At 48.3% G+C, this 14,646-nt stretch overlaps 1 protein-coding gene across 1 annotated transcript in view; it reads left to right on the top strand.

The window, feature by feature from the left end:
- Positions 1–10,232, top strand: part of LOC135806996 (uncharacterized) — a 39,564-nt gene extending 29,332 nt beyond the window's left edge. The window contains exon 3 of the mRNA XM_065321097.1: positions 9,456–10,232. Within this exon, the coding sequence (XP_065177169.1) occupies positions 9,456–9,587 (132 nt within the window). The 3' untranslated portion in view covers positions 9,588–10,232. The remainder of the gene's footprint in view (positions 1–9,455) is intronic.
- The last annotated feature ends 4,414 nt before the right edge of the window (positions 10,233–14,646 follow it).

Below are 14,646 nucleotides of genomic sequence, written 5' to 3'. Positions count from 1 at the left end.
CATAGACCTACGAATACTGGGATGCGAACTGATGTGGGGCTCAAACTGGTGCGGGGTTGAAACTGGTGCGTGGCTCAAACTGGTGCGGGGCTCAAACTGATTCACCCAACCGGATTTCTTTCAGCAGCATTGTGCTTGAAGCTCAAAAAGGAACAGGACTACAACTTATATGGTGTAAAGATAAAGAGAGCATCACTTAGGAGGAGGTAGACATTTATCCACGACATCCAGATTTTGAGCCATTCCCGCATCCAATCCTTGAAAAGCAGGAAACGAAAACGTTCGACACGGTATGAGAAGCATCTTCCTGACTGGATGTGTGAACTGCGTCGAGATATGCCATCTTAACTTCATTCTGTATGTGCATCTGTATACATCACTGGAACGTCTTCTTTTCTTTAAGTTTCTGGCGATGGTCTTAAGTTAGAGTAGATCACCTTCTATCCAAAGGATGTAGGGGCAGCCCCCCCCCCCCTCCTACTCTGATTGAGCCCCCCCCCCCCCCCCCCCCCCTGTAAAAAAGTGGCTCCCGTACTAATTTGTCGATTTTATGGGTTTTTACAGGCCATTCAACGAGAAATGCAGGTGTTATTCGCTAACAGGGGGATCATGAAGGGTTCACTTGTCTGGGAGAGCCCCATACGTTGCATTTGTGTGGCAAGACATTTTGGGGAAATGGAAAAAATGGGTTATGGGGTAACTGCATCCCCTGCCCCTCTCCTTCCCCCCCCCCCCTCCCCCTACTAATTTCACCTGGCTAGAACCCTGGAAATTTAAGTTGATGTGGTTTGGCCATGTTCAGCCCTCACCAACGCTGTACAAAGCGTCACTGGCCCGTTTGTCAACGGTCGCGCTAATCGACCAATCAGCGTACAGCTAATGCACCAAAATTCTCAAACTTACCGTAATTCCTTGGTTCATACGGTGTAGTTTCCAAAGATTTTTTATGGACCAACGTCTTCTTTCGATAGATACCAACAGATCGTCCGCTTCGAATTTTTCGATTTGATTGCCGTTTGGCCGAAAATTACCTCCAAAATCGACCTCCACTCATTTCACTTCAAGGCTTTCCAGGTGGACGGCATTGCAATTCGGAAGCGGAGAAAGGATAGCCAGTGAAAAAAGAAAAACAACGACGTATTGGTTGTCAAAATCGACCAAGAAATGAATTCAATAGACCCGTTTCCGTGCTGCACCCTCGCGGCCCGCGCGAGTGCGAAAGAGATTCTTTCTCGACAAAACGAACAACTACGCGCAGTGCATGCTGTAGCTTTTTGCAGTGCAGTACACTGACATAACTGCACTGGCTGTACATACAGTGTACCTTAGGAATATCCTGTTCCTTTCCAAGGCATGATTGTCGCTAGTGGGAGAACTCAGCCACCTGAAGCTTTCATAGAGGAAGAAGTAGTAGGTGAATGAGTTCGCCAGAAAATGGAACGCCAAGAAAATAGATACTGTTGCTTTCGGGCGCTCATGAGACGACGGCAAGATAGGACTGAAACGATCGACACTCTATCTCGACGCAAAAGAAACTCTTCTAGGAGAAGCTCGACGTGCTGTAGAGTTTGCAGTATTCTGCTGGAAGAAGACAAGAGAACTAAACTCAGACTACAGGGTGGAGCTGAAGCACAAGCGAAGCAAAAGCTGAGCGAGTTCGAAGAAATGGGGAAACACAGGGAAATGAGTGGGCGACATGATCTTCACTACTTTAGCTCGAAGCTCGCGCTAAGACACGCGGGGGGCACGTGCGCCTACGGGTAGCTCGGCCAGCCACCATGTTTTCAAAATGGAGGTCGACGCTTTTGAAATCCGTGTAGACAATGGTGAGGGCTGATGTTACGAGACATGACGTTTTCTCCAAGCCCTTCCTGCAAGGATCAACTCCTGGATCTCGACCGAGAGGAAGGCCCGCGACATCATGGATTTCTAACATTAAAAGTTGGACGGGTCTTCCCTTGCATGCTCTCTCTCATGCAGCACACGATAGAGTTGGATTCAGAGACATCATTCACAATTCTCTCGCTGATTAATGCCTCTACGATCACCTTGTGATTATGAGTTATACATACATACAGAACCCTGGCTGCATCATCTCCTTTATTCACTCCTTCGAAGGTGACAAGCTAATCCCACGGGGAAGCCTATTGCATGAGTGGGACTGCAAAACTGCGGCAATAATGAGAAAGCGAGGAATTCGGGAATAGGGGAAGGAAGATGGAGAAAGGAAACATCCCCACTGGATGAGCAACTGAATGAGCTACAGATCCGCACGAACGCAACTATCTCATGTTCTTTGGAGTTTAACATCGGTTCTACTTGCTCATCAATTAACATGTTTGGCATCCTGGAAAGATCTCTGCAAGAGGAAAGAATGAGATTGAAGATGATAGCCAGGACACTGTACAATCATGTACATGTACATGTATATCCAGAGCTAGACAGCAGTAGTGCACTGACCTAGATATTTTCTATTGCTGTACGAGGTGAATAGCAATTGCATATCGGAGCTTCGAGCTTCGATATAACAGTGTATACCAACCCGAAATCGGGTTTTCCTTTGCTCGAGATAGCATTTTCAAAACGCAGTTTTACTAAAATTTGAAAAACAAATTTTCGTAAGGAAAACTGCTCCACGCGTGATCCATCAGCTCAAACGCGGGAACTCTAGCTTCTTCTTCACCTTTTTTCTTTGCTCGAGGAAGTGTGTAGTTGAAGTTTTCTGTTGTCTGAGTTTTCGGTATGGATTCCGCACCTCAGGATGTTTTTTCGCTAGTCCAGCAGGCTCTGGACCATGCCTTGTGCCCACTGGAGAGGCGTTTGGCATCCCTGGAAGGCCACAACACGTCCATGCCTGTGGGAAATTTGGAGTCCGGGCAAGAGCACGACTCGCGGATCGTGGATGGGACATGTACCCCGGAAACTGATCTACTCCTGATCCCGGTTGCTTCCAAATCGGCTGACTCCTCGTTAGCGAGGTCTACTGCCTGCAGTAGTCAGCCCGCTCAGGCTTCCAGAGCCGGTGTTGAGCATACGCGTGGTGGGTTCGTTGATGGGGACCTGACAAATTTTCCCACGCTGCAGCCACTCGCTGCTCGGTCGACCTCGAGAGGGCCACCTAGGCTACGACCTCTCCCCTCAGACCCGATTGGTCCTGAAGATCTAGGCGATCTGGCGCAATTAAGCCACCTGCCGTTTGGTCCGACGCTAGCGGGTGTGGAGGCTGATGATTTGGACTCCGGTAGCACCCATAGCCTGGTGTCCGACGGTGTGGGTCCCAACACTGACTGGCCAGCGGAGGACGGGGATGAGGAAGAGAAAAGTTTTACCCGTCATGTCTCGCCCGAAACTGCTAAGTTTCTTGAGTCATGTCTTCGCTCAGAACTCCGACGCAAATCCCGGCAGGCCATTTCCCGTCGCTACCCTCGCCCTGACACTCCAGCAGCACTAGTCCCGGCTTTGGATGCGCAAGTCGCCCGCATGGTGTATGGGGCTGACAAGAAGCCGCCTCGTTCGGAGGCTCGGCCCGATAGGCCTCAGTACCTGACGCAGGCGAAATTATTGAATGTGGTGGGTCCGTTGTGTGACATACTTGAACACACGCAAAACCCTGGCCTCGGTGAGCAAGGTCAACAGATCCGGGAGGCCGCTACGGCAGCACTGCGTCTCCTGGGAGATGCTAACCAGGCACTCACCATAAAACGGCGCTCCATTTATTTATCCAAGATCCACCCCAACCTCTCCAGCCTGGCCACTGCAGAGTTTGCTAACCCGGGAGAGTCATTATTTGGCCCTGCCCTGAACGAGCAGATAGCGAAGCAGGCGGAAACAGACAAGGCTTGGGCTGACGTACTGCGTAAGCTGCCGCCAAGTCATGGTCATGTGGCTGGGAGAGACAGACGGACGTCACGCTTCGGACAAGATCAGGGGGACGGCAACGCCAAACGTAGCAAGCCTTCGGAGGCTTCCCGCGAGCCGTTTTTTCGAGGGAGCGGAGCCCACAGGGACGGGTGGACCTCCGCAAGCCATGCCCCTCACCATCCACATTACCCCAAGAAGCCGCAGTGGCAGCCCCGGTCGCAACAACAGCCCGGCAACAAGCACGGCCCTCCGCCAAACAATGCCTGAAACGTTTCCTGCCAGAGGTGTGCTGGCAGGCGCTCCCACCAGACCTGCAATTTCAATGCACCCAGCTACCCGAGTGGGGCTTGGACTGGAGGGTGAGCGACTCGGAGGTCCAGGGACGTCCGAGCGGCCGAATTGGTGGTCAGACCAGATGCTGGCGTCAGCTGACCGGAGACCCAGAGGTCACGCAATATGTGCAAGGGTTTTGCCTGGAGTTCAGTTGGGAACCAGTCCAGTGGCGGAAGCCACTCCCCAGGCAGATGTCCTCAGAGTTTACTGCAGTGGTGACGGAAGAAGTACAGGCACTGCAAGAGAAGGGTGCCCTGGAGGAGGTGCCCCCTGGTACACCTGGCTTTCTCAGTCCACTGTTTGTCGTACCGAAAAAGAATGGCAAGATGCGCCCAGTGGCCGACCTGCGGGAATTGAACCAGTTTGTGCAATACCACCATTTCAAAATGGAAGGTATCGCCACGCTGCGGGAGCTATTGATAAAGAGCGATTTTATAGTGAAAGTGGACTTAACCGACGTATACCTGTCCATGCCGGTGCATCCAACCCTCCGTCGCTTCCTGATGGTGCAGTGGCAAAGTCGGCAGTACCGGTTTGCGGCTGTCCCGTTTGGCCTGGCACCTGCTCCACGGCAGTTCACCAAGCTCCTTCACCCGGTGATCACCTGCCTCCGCCAACAGGGTGTACATCTGGTCGTGTACCTGGACGATATTCTGATCATGGCCGGATCATATCAGGAGGCGTTGCAGCATGTGGCCAACCTCATTCATCTGTTGCTGGCCCTGGGCTTCCAAGTGAACTTCATCAAGTCAGAGCTGCAGCCGGTACAAGTAGTGGAGTTTCTGGGCTTCCAGGTCAGTTCAATAGCCATGACATTAGAACTCCCCACGGACAAGGTCCATCGGACGTTGACAACTTGCCGGAGCTTAATTGCCCAGCGACAGAGTACGGTTCGACGACTTGCCAGCATCCTGAGACTGCTGTCCTCAGCAGCACCCGCGATTCTTCCCACCAACCTGCATTTGAGCGGCCTGGAATCAGTGCGGGCATCAGCCCTACGCCGGCAAGTACCAAGGGAGGAGACCGTCCCGCTATGCGCAGCAGCACTGGAGGATCTGTCTTGGTGGCTTCAGCACCTGGAGGAGGTCAACGGCCGCTCTATTCCTCTGCCAGTTCCAGACCTGGTCATGCAGACGGATGCAGCATCCACAGTCGGCTGGGGAGCAGTCTGTGGTCATCACCACGCATCAGGCCTTTGGATGGTGGAGGAGAAGCAAATTTATATCAACTGCCTGGAACTACGTGCAGCCTTTTTTGGTCTACAATCGCTCGCGAAGGACCTTCGGTCTGCTCATGTGATCATCGAAATCGACAACCAGGCGGCGGTATGGTGCATCAACAAAATGTGATCAACCACCAGCCCGGAGCTGAACAGCGAAGCCCAACAACTGTGGCAATGGTGCCTGGAGAAAGACATCACCATCAGAGCCGAGTACCGGCCAGGCGAATTGAATGTGGAAGCCGACTTTTGGTCACGGCAAACGGGAGCAGCACAGTGGATACTCCACCGGGAAGTCTTTCAGAGACTAGCCAACCAACTTGCTTTTCCTCTGGAAGTGGATCTGTTTGCCTCACGCACGGCTGCCCAGCTACCCCGATTTGTGAGCTGGAAGCCAGACCCGCACTCGTGGAGGACCGACGCTCTCAGCTTCACATGGTCGGACCTGAATGCGTACCTGTTTCCTCCGTTTTGTCTCCTGACGAGGTGTCTGAGGAAGATTCAGAGGGAGGAGGTAGCTCAGTGTGTGTTAGTTGCCCCGATGTGGAGAGGAGCCCCATGGTTTCCCCTCTTACTGAGCCTCTGTTTCAACCAACCAATAATGCTGCCTCATCACCCTCGTCTACTCATGAACGAGCAGGGCGACGTTCACCCTCTCGTGGAAGCGAGACAGCTGCACCTAGTCGCTTGGCCGCTATCGGGCGAATATGGCAGCATCAACAACTTTCAGCAGACGTGTCGTCGCTCCTTAGTTCTTCTTGGCGTGGAGGAACGAGGAAACATTACGACTCAGCTTGGTCACTGTGGTGTCAGTGGTGCCGTCAACGGGAGATTAATCCCGTTTCGCCATCTTCCGGCATAGCAACTGTCCTGCAGTACCTTACGGACCAAGTGTCGGCAGGGAAGTCCTACCGGACCATTGGAGTGTACCGCTCTGCACTGTCCAGTACCCTGCAGCCGATGGACGGCCACGCGATCGGTCAACACCCGCTCGTCTCCCGGTTGATGCGTGGCATTTATCAACAACGTCCACCTGCGCCTCGCTATTCGGCTACCTGGGACCCGGCAATCCCGCTAGGCACTCTCCAATCTTGGCCTCCGGTGAAGGATCTGTCCCTGGAGCAGCACACCCTAAAGTTGTGCTTTCTACTGGCTATAACAGGTGCTTTCAGGGCATCTGAGCTCCGGCATCTGTCAGCCGACTACATTGGTTCGTCGCCGGAAGGTGTCTCACTGCAATTGTTGGCATTAACTAAAACACAGCGCTCTGGCAGCTTGAAGAGAGTCTTCGTAGCCAGATATCAGGTGGAAGCAGTTTGCCCTGTAGTCCACTTGGAAGCATACTTGGAACGCACAAAGGCTTTGAGACCCTCAGGTACTCAGCAGCTCTTCATCTCTGCCCGCAAGCCACACCGTGCGGTATCAGCTGCTACAATTTCTCGTTGGCTTGTGTCCGTGTTGTCCACCGCTGGCGTTGACACGTCGGTGTTCAAAGGGCATTCAACCCGAGCCGCTGCATCGTCGACGGCTGCAGCCGCTGGCCTGTCAGCTGATGAGGTCATGAGCGCCGTTGGCTGGAAACAAGAGTCTACGTTCCGGCGCTTCTATCTCAGAGACCCCAGGCCTGCGGCGTCAGTCCGCATTCAGCAGGAGTTCGCAGCTGGAGTATTGGCTGCTGCTGTGCCAGCATCTACACTGCCCTGAAACAATGCTGACAGTGTGCTTGTTCGTCTACGTCATGATGGTATGACTGTGTGCAAAACATACCTTCTGGACTAATCCGCTAGTTTACTTGCGTAGTGTACGCATTACAAGTAATTTCGGGACGGCCAGTGTTAGCGTCCCGCCATACTAGGTTATGAATATTTTTCCAGATTTTGGTTTTCATGTGGTCACACATTTAGTTGGTGTTAGGCCCTTGTGTTATATTCCAGCCAGGGTGTTCTGGTTTGCTGCGTCAAAATTATATCACTGACGCTCGTAGTCGCCATTTGTGCATAAGTAACTGTTGCCACGGAGGCCGGTTGACGTGCGCTGTGAAGTATACACTGTTATATCGAAGCTCAAAGCTCCGATATGCAATTGCCCATTTCACAAGCAATGATGCATTGTGATGTGAAGTGGGGATTGTATGAGGAGCGGAGAGCGGAGATATAACAGTCCCACCCGGGTACCCTCCCTAATAAGATCTATAATGCGCTGAAAAAAGGGTGAAGAAGAAGCTAGAGTTCCCGCGTTTGAGCTGATGGATCACGTGTGGAGCAGTTTTCCTTACGAAAATTTGTTTTTCAAATTTTAGTAAAACTGCGTTTTGAAAATGCTATCTCGAGCAAAGGAAAACCCCCGATTTCGGGTTGGTATACACTGTTATATCTCCACTCTCCGCTCCTCATACAATCCCCACTTCACATCACAATGCATCATTGCTTGTGAAATGGGCAAATTCTGGACATGAAAATAAAATAGAGCCCCACTGGCTGTGTGTTTTATATTTTTCTTATATCTTTGTATTTATTGTATGGCCTAATCCTTCATCTTTCCAAATATGTGACAATTGCCCATGCTGTGATCACAGAGACTTGATAGCAGGACGTTTTTGACAGGCCAATTTTTTGGTCAAATTTCAGTGTATGGAATTCTGGACATGAAAGTAAAATAGCGTCAATAGGCATCCTATACGGCACCATTTTTGTTATTTTTTCTATTAGTGGACTTCAGTTGGCCTCTTTACACTTCTAGCCAACAAGTCTAAGACTATATACAGCGTCTAAAGTGGAGTGCACGTGGGGAAGCCAACAATTCGTCAATTACTTCTTATTTTACTCAAAATTCAAAATTCTCATGCGACATAGTACAACAAAACCCGTTGAAATGCCGCACAAGCAAAGGCTATCAACAAGGCACCGACACGAGGAGAAACTACAACAGCCCAGCTGTCAACTACAGCAAGAAAAAACTTCATCAACTCGACTGACTTGACTCTACACTCGACGAAAAATTGTTTTACTCGAAATGTCCAGAAATGTACAATGTCCAGAAATAGCAGTTCACCTCGTGCTTCAGCTTGATTTGACTGAGTTAGAATCCGTAGAGGTTCGTAAAGGATCATCCGTCAAGTATGGGGCGGATTTTAAAGAGTAAAACCCAGCCTTTGTGTGCTTGTGCATATCCTGTCTTTTCACACTGTACGGCATACATTGTAGTTCACACAGTCCTCGCTAGTCTAAACAATGATTGACACACCGCCATACATGACCCGCAGCAGCCATTCCAAACAATTGAGCATCCAGATAGTGGAGATTGGGATAAACAGGGTTGTGCGGCTTTTGATGATGCTGGTGTCCTGCTACTGTACTTATTCTGTGACTGAAGTAATTTTGCAGATGTGAGGTTGTTGGTTACGGGTACTGTAGTTATGGTTGAAGCATCAAGTAATTGACACTAGGGGTGTACAGTCAACTTCACTTATAACGACACTCGGCGGAGCATCAGAAAAGTGTCCTTTAGTTAAACCCGAAGTCTCATTACATAATATAATATTAATATAATTATCACAGCTAGATAGGACTTTGCAATGGGCATGGATTTTCTGTCGTTGTTAGCGAATTGTCGTTATATCCGCAGTCGTTATTAGCTGACAGTACTCCTACTTGTAGTTCCAAGTGTATTCACATCCCTCTGAAAGTGTGCCCAGGAAAGTAATGAAAAGTCCGACTTGCATCATAGCAGTACTGTAAATTTTTAGACCCCAGGGAAAAATTCTGTGAAATAGGTGCAAGCAGTATCACTATGCAAGTTTGTCTTACGCAGTTCTTCATGATCATTCACACTGATTCCGACAGCGATAGGCATGCTTATCTTGCTGCATCCGAATAGAATAATGAGTCATAAACTACTCTTTATGTAATGTGGAAAATATTTCCACATTTGGAAATTATTCCTTGGTTCATCATCTGAGTTGTATTTTAAAAGAACTCAGAATCAGATGATGAACCAAAAAATACTTTTATGTTCTCTGTTGTCCATCTCTGGACGCTTGCAGCAAAAATCCATAGCCTCCGGACGCGTGCAGACAACAGACATTCTCAGAAACAATCCATCCGCTATTTCCCTTTCAGCAGATCGAGAGCTGATGCATGACGCAGCCAACGAAGGTCATGAAATGGAAAGTTGAAAAGGAAAGCCTGTCCGTCTCTTCACGATGATGCCAGTCTGATCAGATGCTCAGCGTTGGCTGTAGGGCTGATGAAGAGTTGTAGTTCCACCGCCAATGACATCCATGCTTTCACCTTACCAACCAGGCTGTCTAGCGCTTCGCATCTATTACTGTCTCAGTGTATGTGTAAGTCTTCGTTTAAAAAATAAAAATGCATTTCGAGGGCGGATCGTTCACAAATAATCTAAGAAGTATATTGTTCTGCACTGTTCCGTATTGTTCTGTATTGTTTTTTGTTGTTTTGATCATTTAGGAAAATGGATTGCCTATTCCCTCAAAGGAAAATGACCTTAACCCAGGCACCTGGGATGTCTCTCGACCAAACCCCTTCAGCTCGCTTTACAATGCACTTATTTGTGGCGTTATTCGTTTTGTCCCGTCATTTCCGAGGCCGTAAGAGACATAATGAATGCATATTGTGCTTACACATTGTACATGTACATGTCCCATTCCTCGCTGCAGCCCATAGGCATAGAGATAACGTACTGTAGGCTATATGTGAACAGTCATGAACAAATAATCGTCGTTTGAATTCTGAGATCCACACAAGTACACTGGAGTGGAATTCACTTGGGAAGTGGAAGAGTGGAATGCACTTGCCTTGGTAGCATTGGTTTCATGATACTTGCACAATGTGCATCAAACTTCTGAGGCACATAGCCGCACCTGCACAAGGTGTCAAGTCTCGCTTGGACTTGTACTGCCACGAGCCTCCTCTCGATTTGGTTATTCCTCTTTCTTATTTAGCCGCTGACCGCTGGAACTCAGATCCGGCATCGGTTGGTCCGCCTTGCTGCTTCACCAAGTCAATTTCGTATCGCAATCCTAGATTGGCTAGGGTACCCTGTACATGTAAGGAGACCATACAGTCCTTTCCCAAACGACCAATCCCGATATAACAGATTTCGAGGGTTTTTTTGCCGGGAAACGTTCTCAAGCTTGAGAAATTTCGAATTTGTCTAGTTTTTGGGGTATGTATGAAACAGGGTTATTGGCATGGTCGAGCAGTGAAGGCTTCTTCCACATCCCTTGAATTATTTTATATGAAAGGTAATCAGTTTGGCAATGCCCTGCCGCCAGGAGAATGCAAACAACGCGATAGAATGCGTCCCGGGTGGTAGGGATCATTTTTCTAAGTGCTACAAAATAGCTGACATCGATGCAAAAGTCGGCCTCAAAGTCGACATGGACGTCTTGAACAGGTGAGATCAATCAAAATATCAATGGAGAACACCCTTAAGAATAGATGTATAGTGTTTCTAAGCTTCCAACCCTTGTGTGACCAAGTGAAAATTGAACATATTTGGACGTGAATATATCACCAGACAAAACCTGACACTGCAGTACATTAATCATTCAATGGGTATACAGTATACAACCACCATACAAACACGAGCAGGAGAATGAATGGATAGGAGAAGAGTTGGTTACCCATTGCTCTTCAACAAAGAGAAGCACATTCAACAAAGAGAAGCACATACTAAAAGTTGAATTGGATGAAAAGTATGTACAATTCACAATTACATGTACATGTATCACTTTCTGTGATGTAACACTTGCGGCGAGGAAATGCCTGTCGCGCAGACGCGCACTGTCGCAAGCAGTTGTAGGGCCACTGTCCCAGAAGTTGGCAAAAGCATAACTCTTGCCAAGCGCGTTGTACACGAATGGAGTGCAGCTCACTAGGCTGGGTGCACGTGAGGGTACTACGCCCTGCACTTAGATGTCGCAGAAGCAAAACAGATTGTGAATCATCTGTCGCAGTTGCAGCTCATCGCAGGTGTTGCATGTTGCGCATCGTGGAAAGCAGTTCATGTATTGGGAATTGAGCTTCAGTAATAACAGAAAGAGGATCCCAGAGGATGACCGACACCGCTGACACTCTTCTGTGCAAAGTTTTGATGACGATGCTTGATTGAGACCGTTTAACCTGCAATGGAAAACAAACAGCAGATGATACTGATTATATATATTAGGTATGGATTATACCATGAGTATGAGGGGTATACCGCGATTACTTTCGAGAGTGCGTTAGGACGAGGGACAATTGGGGGACTCGGTATACACAGAGTACGAATAGTATAATCCATTTGCATGGTACTTTCCTAAATACAGAGTGTGACCAACACGAAAGCCGCTTAGCTCACATTCGACGGGGCGCAACGGGAACCGACGGAACGGTTATGACGCCGACAGACAGCGTCCAATGTGAACACCAGGAACGGGAACGCAACCGTTCTACCCTACAGATTGGGAAGCAAGGGGAAGAGTTGGTCAGTTCAACTTTTCAGACCGTAGACGAGGACGCAAGCGTACAAAACAACTGCATTCTAGTGTGAACAGGGGATGTGTCGTGCGCTGACCCCTCCCGATGCGCACAACAGCACACTTAGGTTTTTTAAACATTTCGAACACGGTCAACACTACGCTTCCCATGATAACTCGCCGAATGGCTAGCACAACTGATTCAAATTTTAGGAAGATAAGATTTCGTGTCACTTCTTGAAAATCGCAATAGCTGCTGCATGTCGTGTCAAACTACATGTTGTGTCTTACGAATCGTACAAGATTTTGCAGCTCACCCCGGCCGTCCCAACAGGCCCTTACGTTCCATACCGTCAGCGTTACGTCGAATGCGAACTAGGCTTAAAGTTTCCTTATTCTCGAAGTGACCCATGTGAACCGAGCGGGGTATATCGCTGAATATATCCCGCTTAGAACGGCCGCTGATTGGCAAAAAGTGATATTTGAGACGAGTTCTATATCACTCAGCTTCATATCACAAATTCTGGCGCACTTACATGAGGAAGGGACGGATCCATACACGTGCACGCATCAAATACTCTGCCAACAGCCAGTCAGCGATGATTACATATACATTGCAGCAACCCTGGACAGCAAGAGAGAATGTACACACCAGAGAGCCTGGAAATGAAGTTATACTCTGATGAACGTTTCGCATAAAAGAATATGGTGTCCAATGTGAGAACAAGTCTAGATCACTCAATCAGACAGAACAATCTTGAGTGTACACTTACACGAGAAAAGGACGAATCCATAGGCGTGCATACAATGCATACATGTCATGTTGAATATGCCGCCAGCATCAAGGCGGTGGGAACTACAACTGCATGCATACAGTGCAGCAGCCCTAGGCAACATCTCACTAAATGTAGAAGATATGGTGGGCAAATGATTACGGTCATAGAACAGATGTCATTTTATGGTGGATGCCATTACAAGAACCAGCATTTTTATGGAACGGATGGTACGGATGGTACTAATACGGCGAAATGTCTACGGATTCAAGATAACTCACAACAGACTTAGGCAAGAACATGGTAAAACTGAGCAATGGACTGGCACATTCAAGACTGATTCATACTTCATTTCATGAACGCAATGCGCACAGGCGAAGGTCGCGCGATGGACCAAACAAGTAACTCAACTCAAGATCAAGTCAACTTTCTCGCCGCAAACGGCCGTTGTGAAGTGTTTCCCTTACGCAAAGCGAAGTGTGAATGAGGCTTTACTCTACAGATCCAAAACTGTAAACCAGTGAAGACTACAGCTTAGAAGACGGTATTATAATGTTGTGCATTGTAGATCTACTTGCCAAATGTGTGTGATACTCTATGTAACATACATGTACAAATAGCGGAGTCCTCCGGATCGATAGAGTGCTCAATGCGGAAGCAGAGCAGTAACACACGAGTCACTGAAAAACCACGCGTCTTGATTGTCGTAACTTAAAGTTTCATGCCATATAGCAATCTTCGGACAACTGATAATGTGGCTTGCCTGTAATCACAATCATGCAGGTGCAAGATGCCACACACTTTGATCATCCTTTCACACAGCCTTGCTTGCCTTCCTGCCATATCATATTTCTTTTCTCACTCACGGACCATGTGAGTTTGGCACATTTTCCATCCAGGACTTTTGCACCCACCAGACCTCAAACCTTCACAGATTCCTTCCTATGCTGCTGTATAAATACCATACTAGCTGTGCATCACTGTAATCAGTTGTCTGAAGATTGCTATATGGCATGAAACTTTAAGTTACGACAATCAAGACGCGTGGTTTTTCTGTGACTCGTGTAACATACATGTACCGTATTTTCCGGGATATAAGCCGCACTTTTTTTCGCTAAAAATCGGACCAAAATCGCCCCTGCGGCTTATACACCGAGTATGCTTGCGCGAATGAATGCTTAGCATACATCAGTATGCATGCTGACGCCATGTGACATGTCATTCGACTCAGCTTCGCGCCTGTGTTGCTGATCAACATCAGTGCTGCCAGATCTGCCTTTCTAGATCGCACCACAACCAGCATATCGAGTGGCTGCACGAAAGGTGGATATGTGTGGTGGAGGAGAGTGAAAGACTTCGGCAACATTTCATCCAGTAAACCATTGATACCAGATTTACAAGATGGCGACCGTCACACTAACACACAATTAGAAAAGGTGGACCTCCTTGCACAGCATTTCGCCAACCAGTGTACGTTCCCACAAGAAGCAAATCAATTCCCTTGTTCACCTTCCTCCATAGATAAAGACGCTAGCGCTACTCAGTTCCATTTGCCTACATTTTCACCAGGTCAAGTCCACTGTGACCTCACACACCTTTCGTCTCGAAAATCCACTTCAAGTAATCAAATTGTTCCGATTCTTTGTTCCATGGCCGATCTATTATGTAAGCCCTTGTCTTGCTTGTTCAACTCTAGTCTGTCCACATCACAATTTCCCACTGCATTGAAATCAGCAACGGTCATTCCTCTCTTCAAGGGCAAAGGCAGTGCTTCTCTGCCCACAAACTATAGACCAATTTCACTGCTTCATCCCATCAGCCGCCTCTTCGAATCCCGCATAGCCCATCATCTGAACAGCTATCTTCATCGGCACTGCATAATCTCGCCTAGTCAATTCGCCTACGTTCCTCAAAGATCAGCTACGGATCAACTCATTCTTTTGACCCATCACATTGCCCGTCTCTCTGATAGAGGGCAG

Source organism: Sycon ciliatum, chromosome 1 (genome assembly GCF_964019385.1).
Source record: "Sycon ciliatum chromosome 1, ocSycCili1.1, whole genome shotgun sequence".
Taxonomy (NCBI): Eukaryota; Metazoa; Porifera; class Calcarea; order Leucosolenida; family Sycettidae; genus Sycon; species Sycon ciliatum.
The sequence above is the reverse complement of the archived record's forward strand: the minus strand, read 5'-3'. Positions and strand labels throughout refer to the sequence as shown.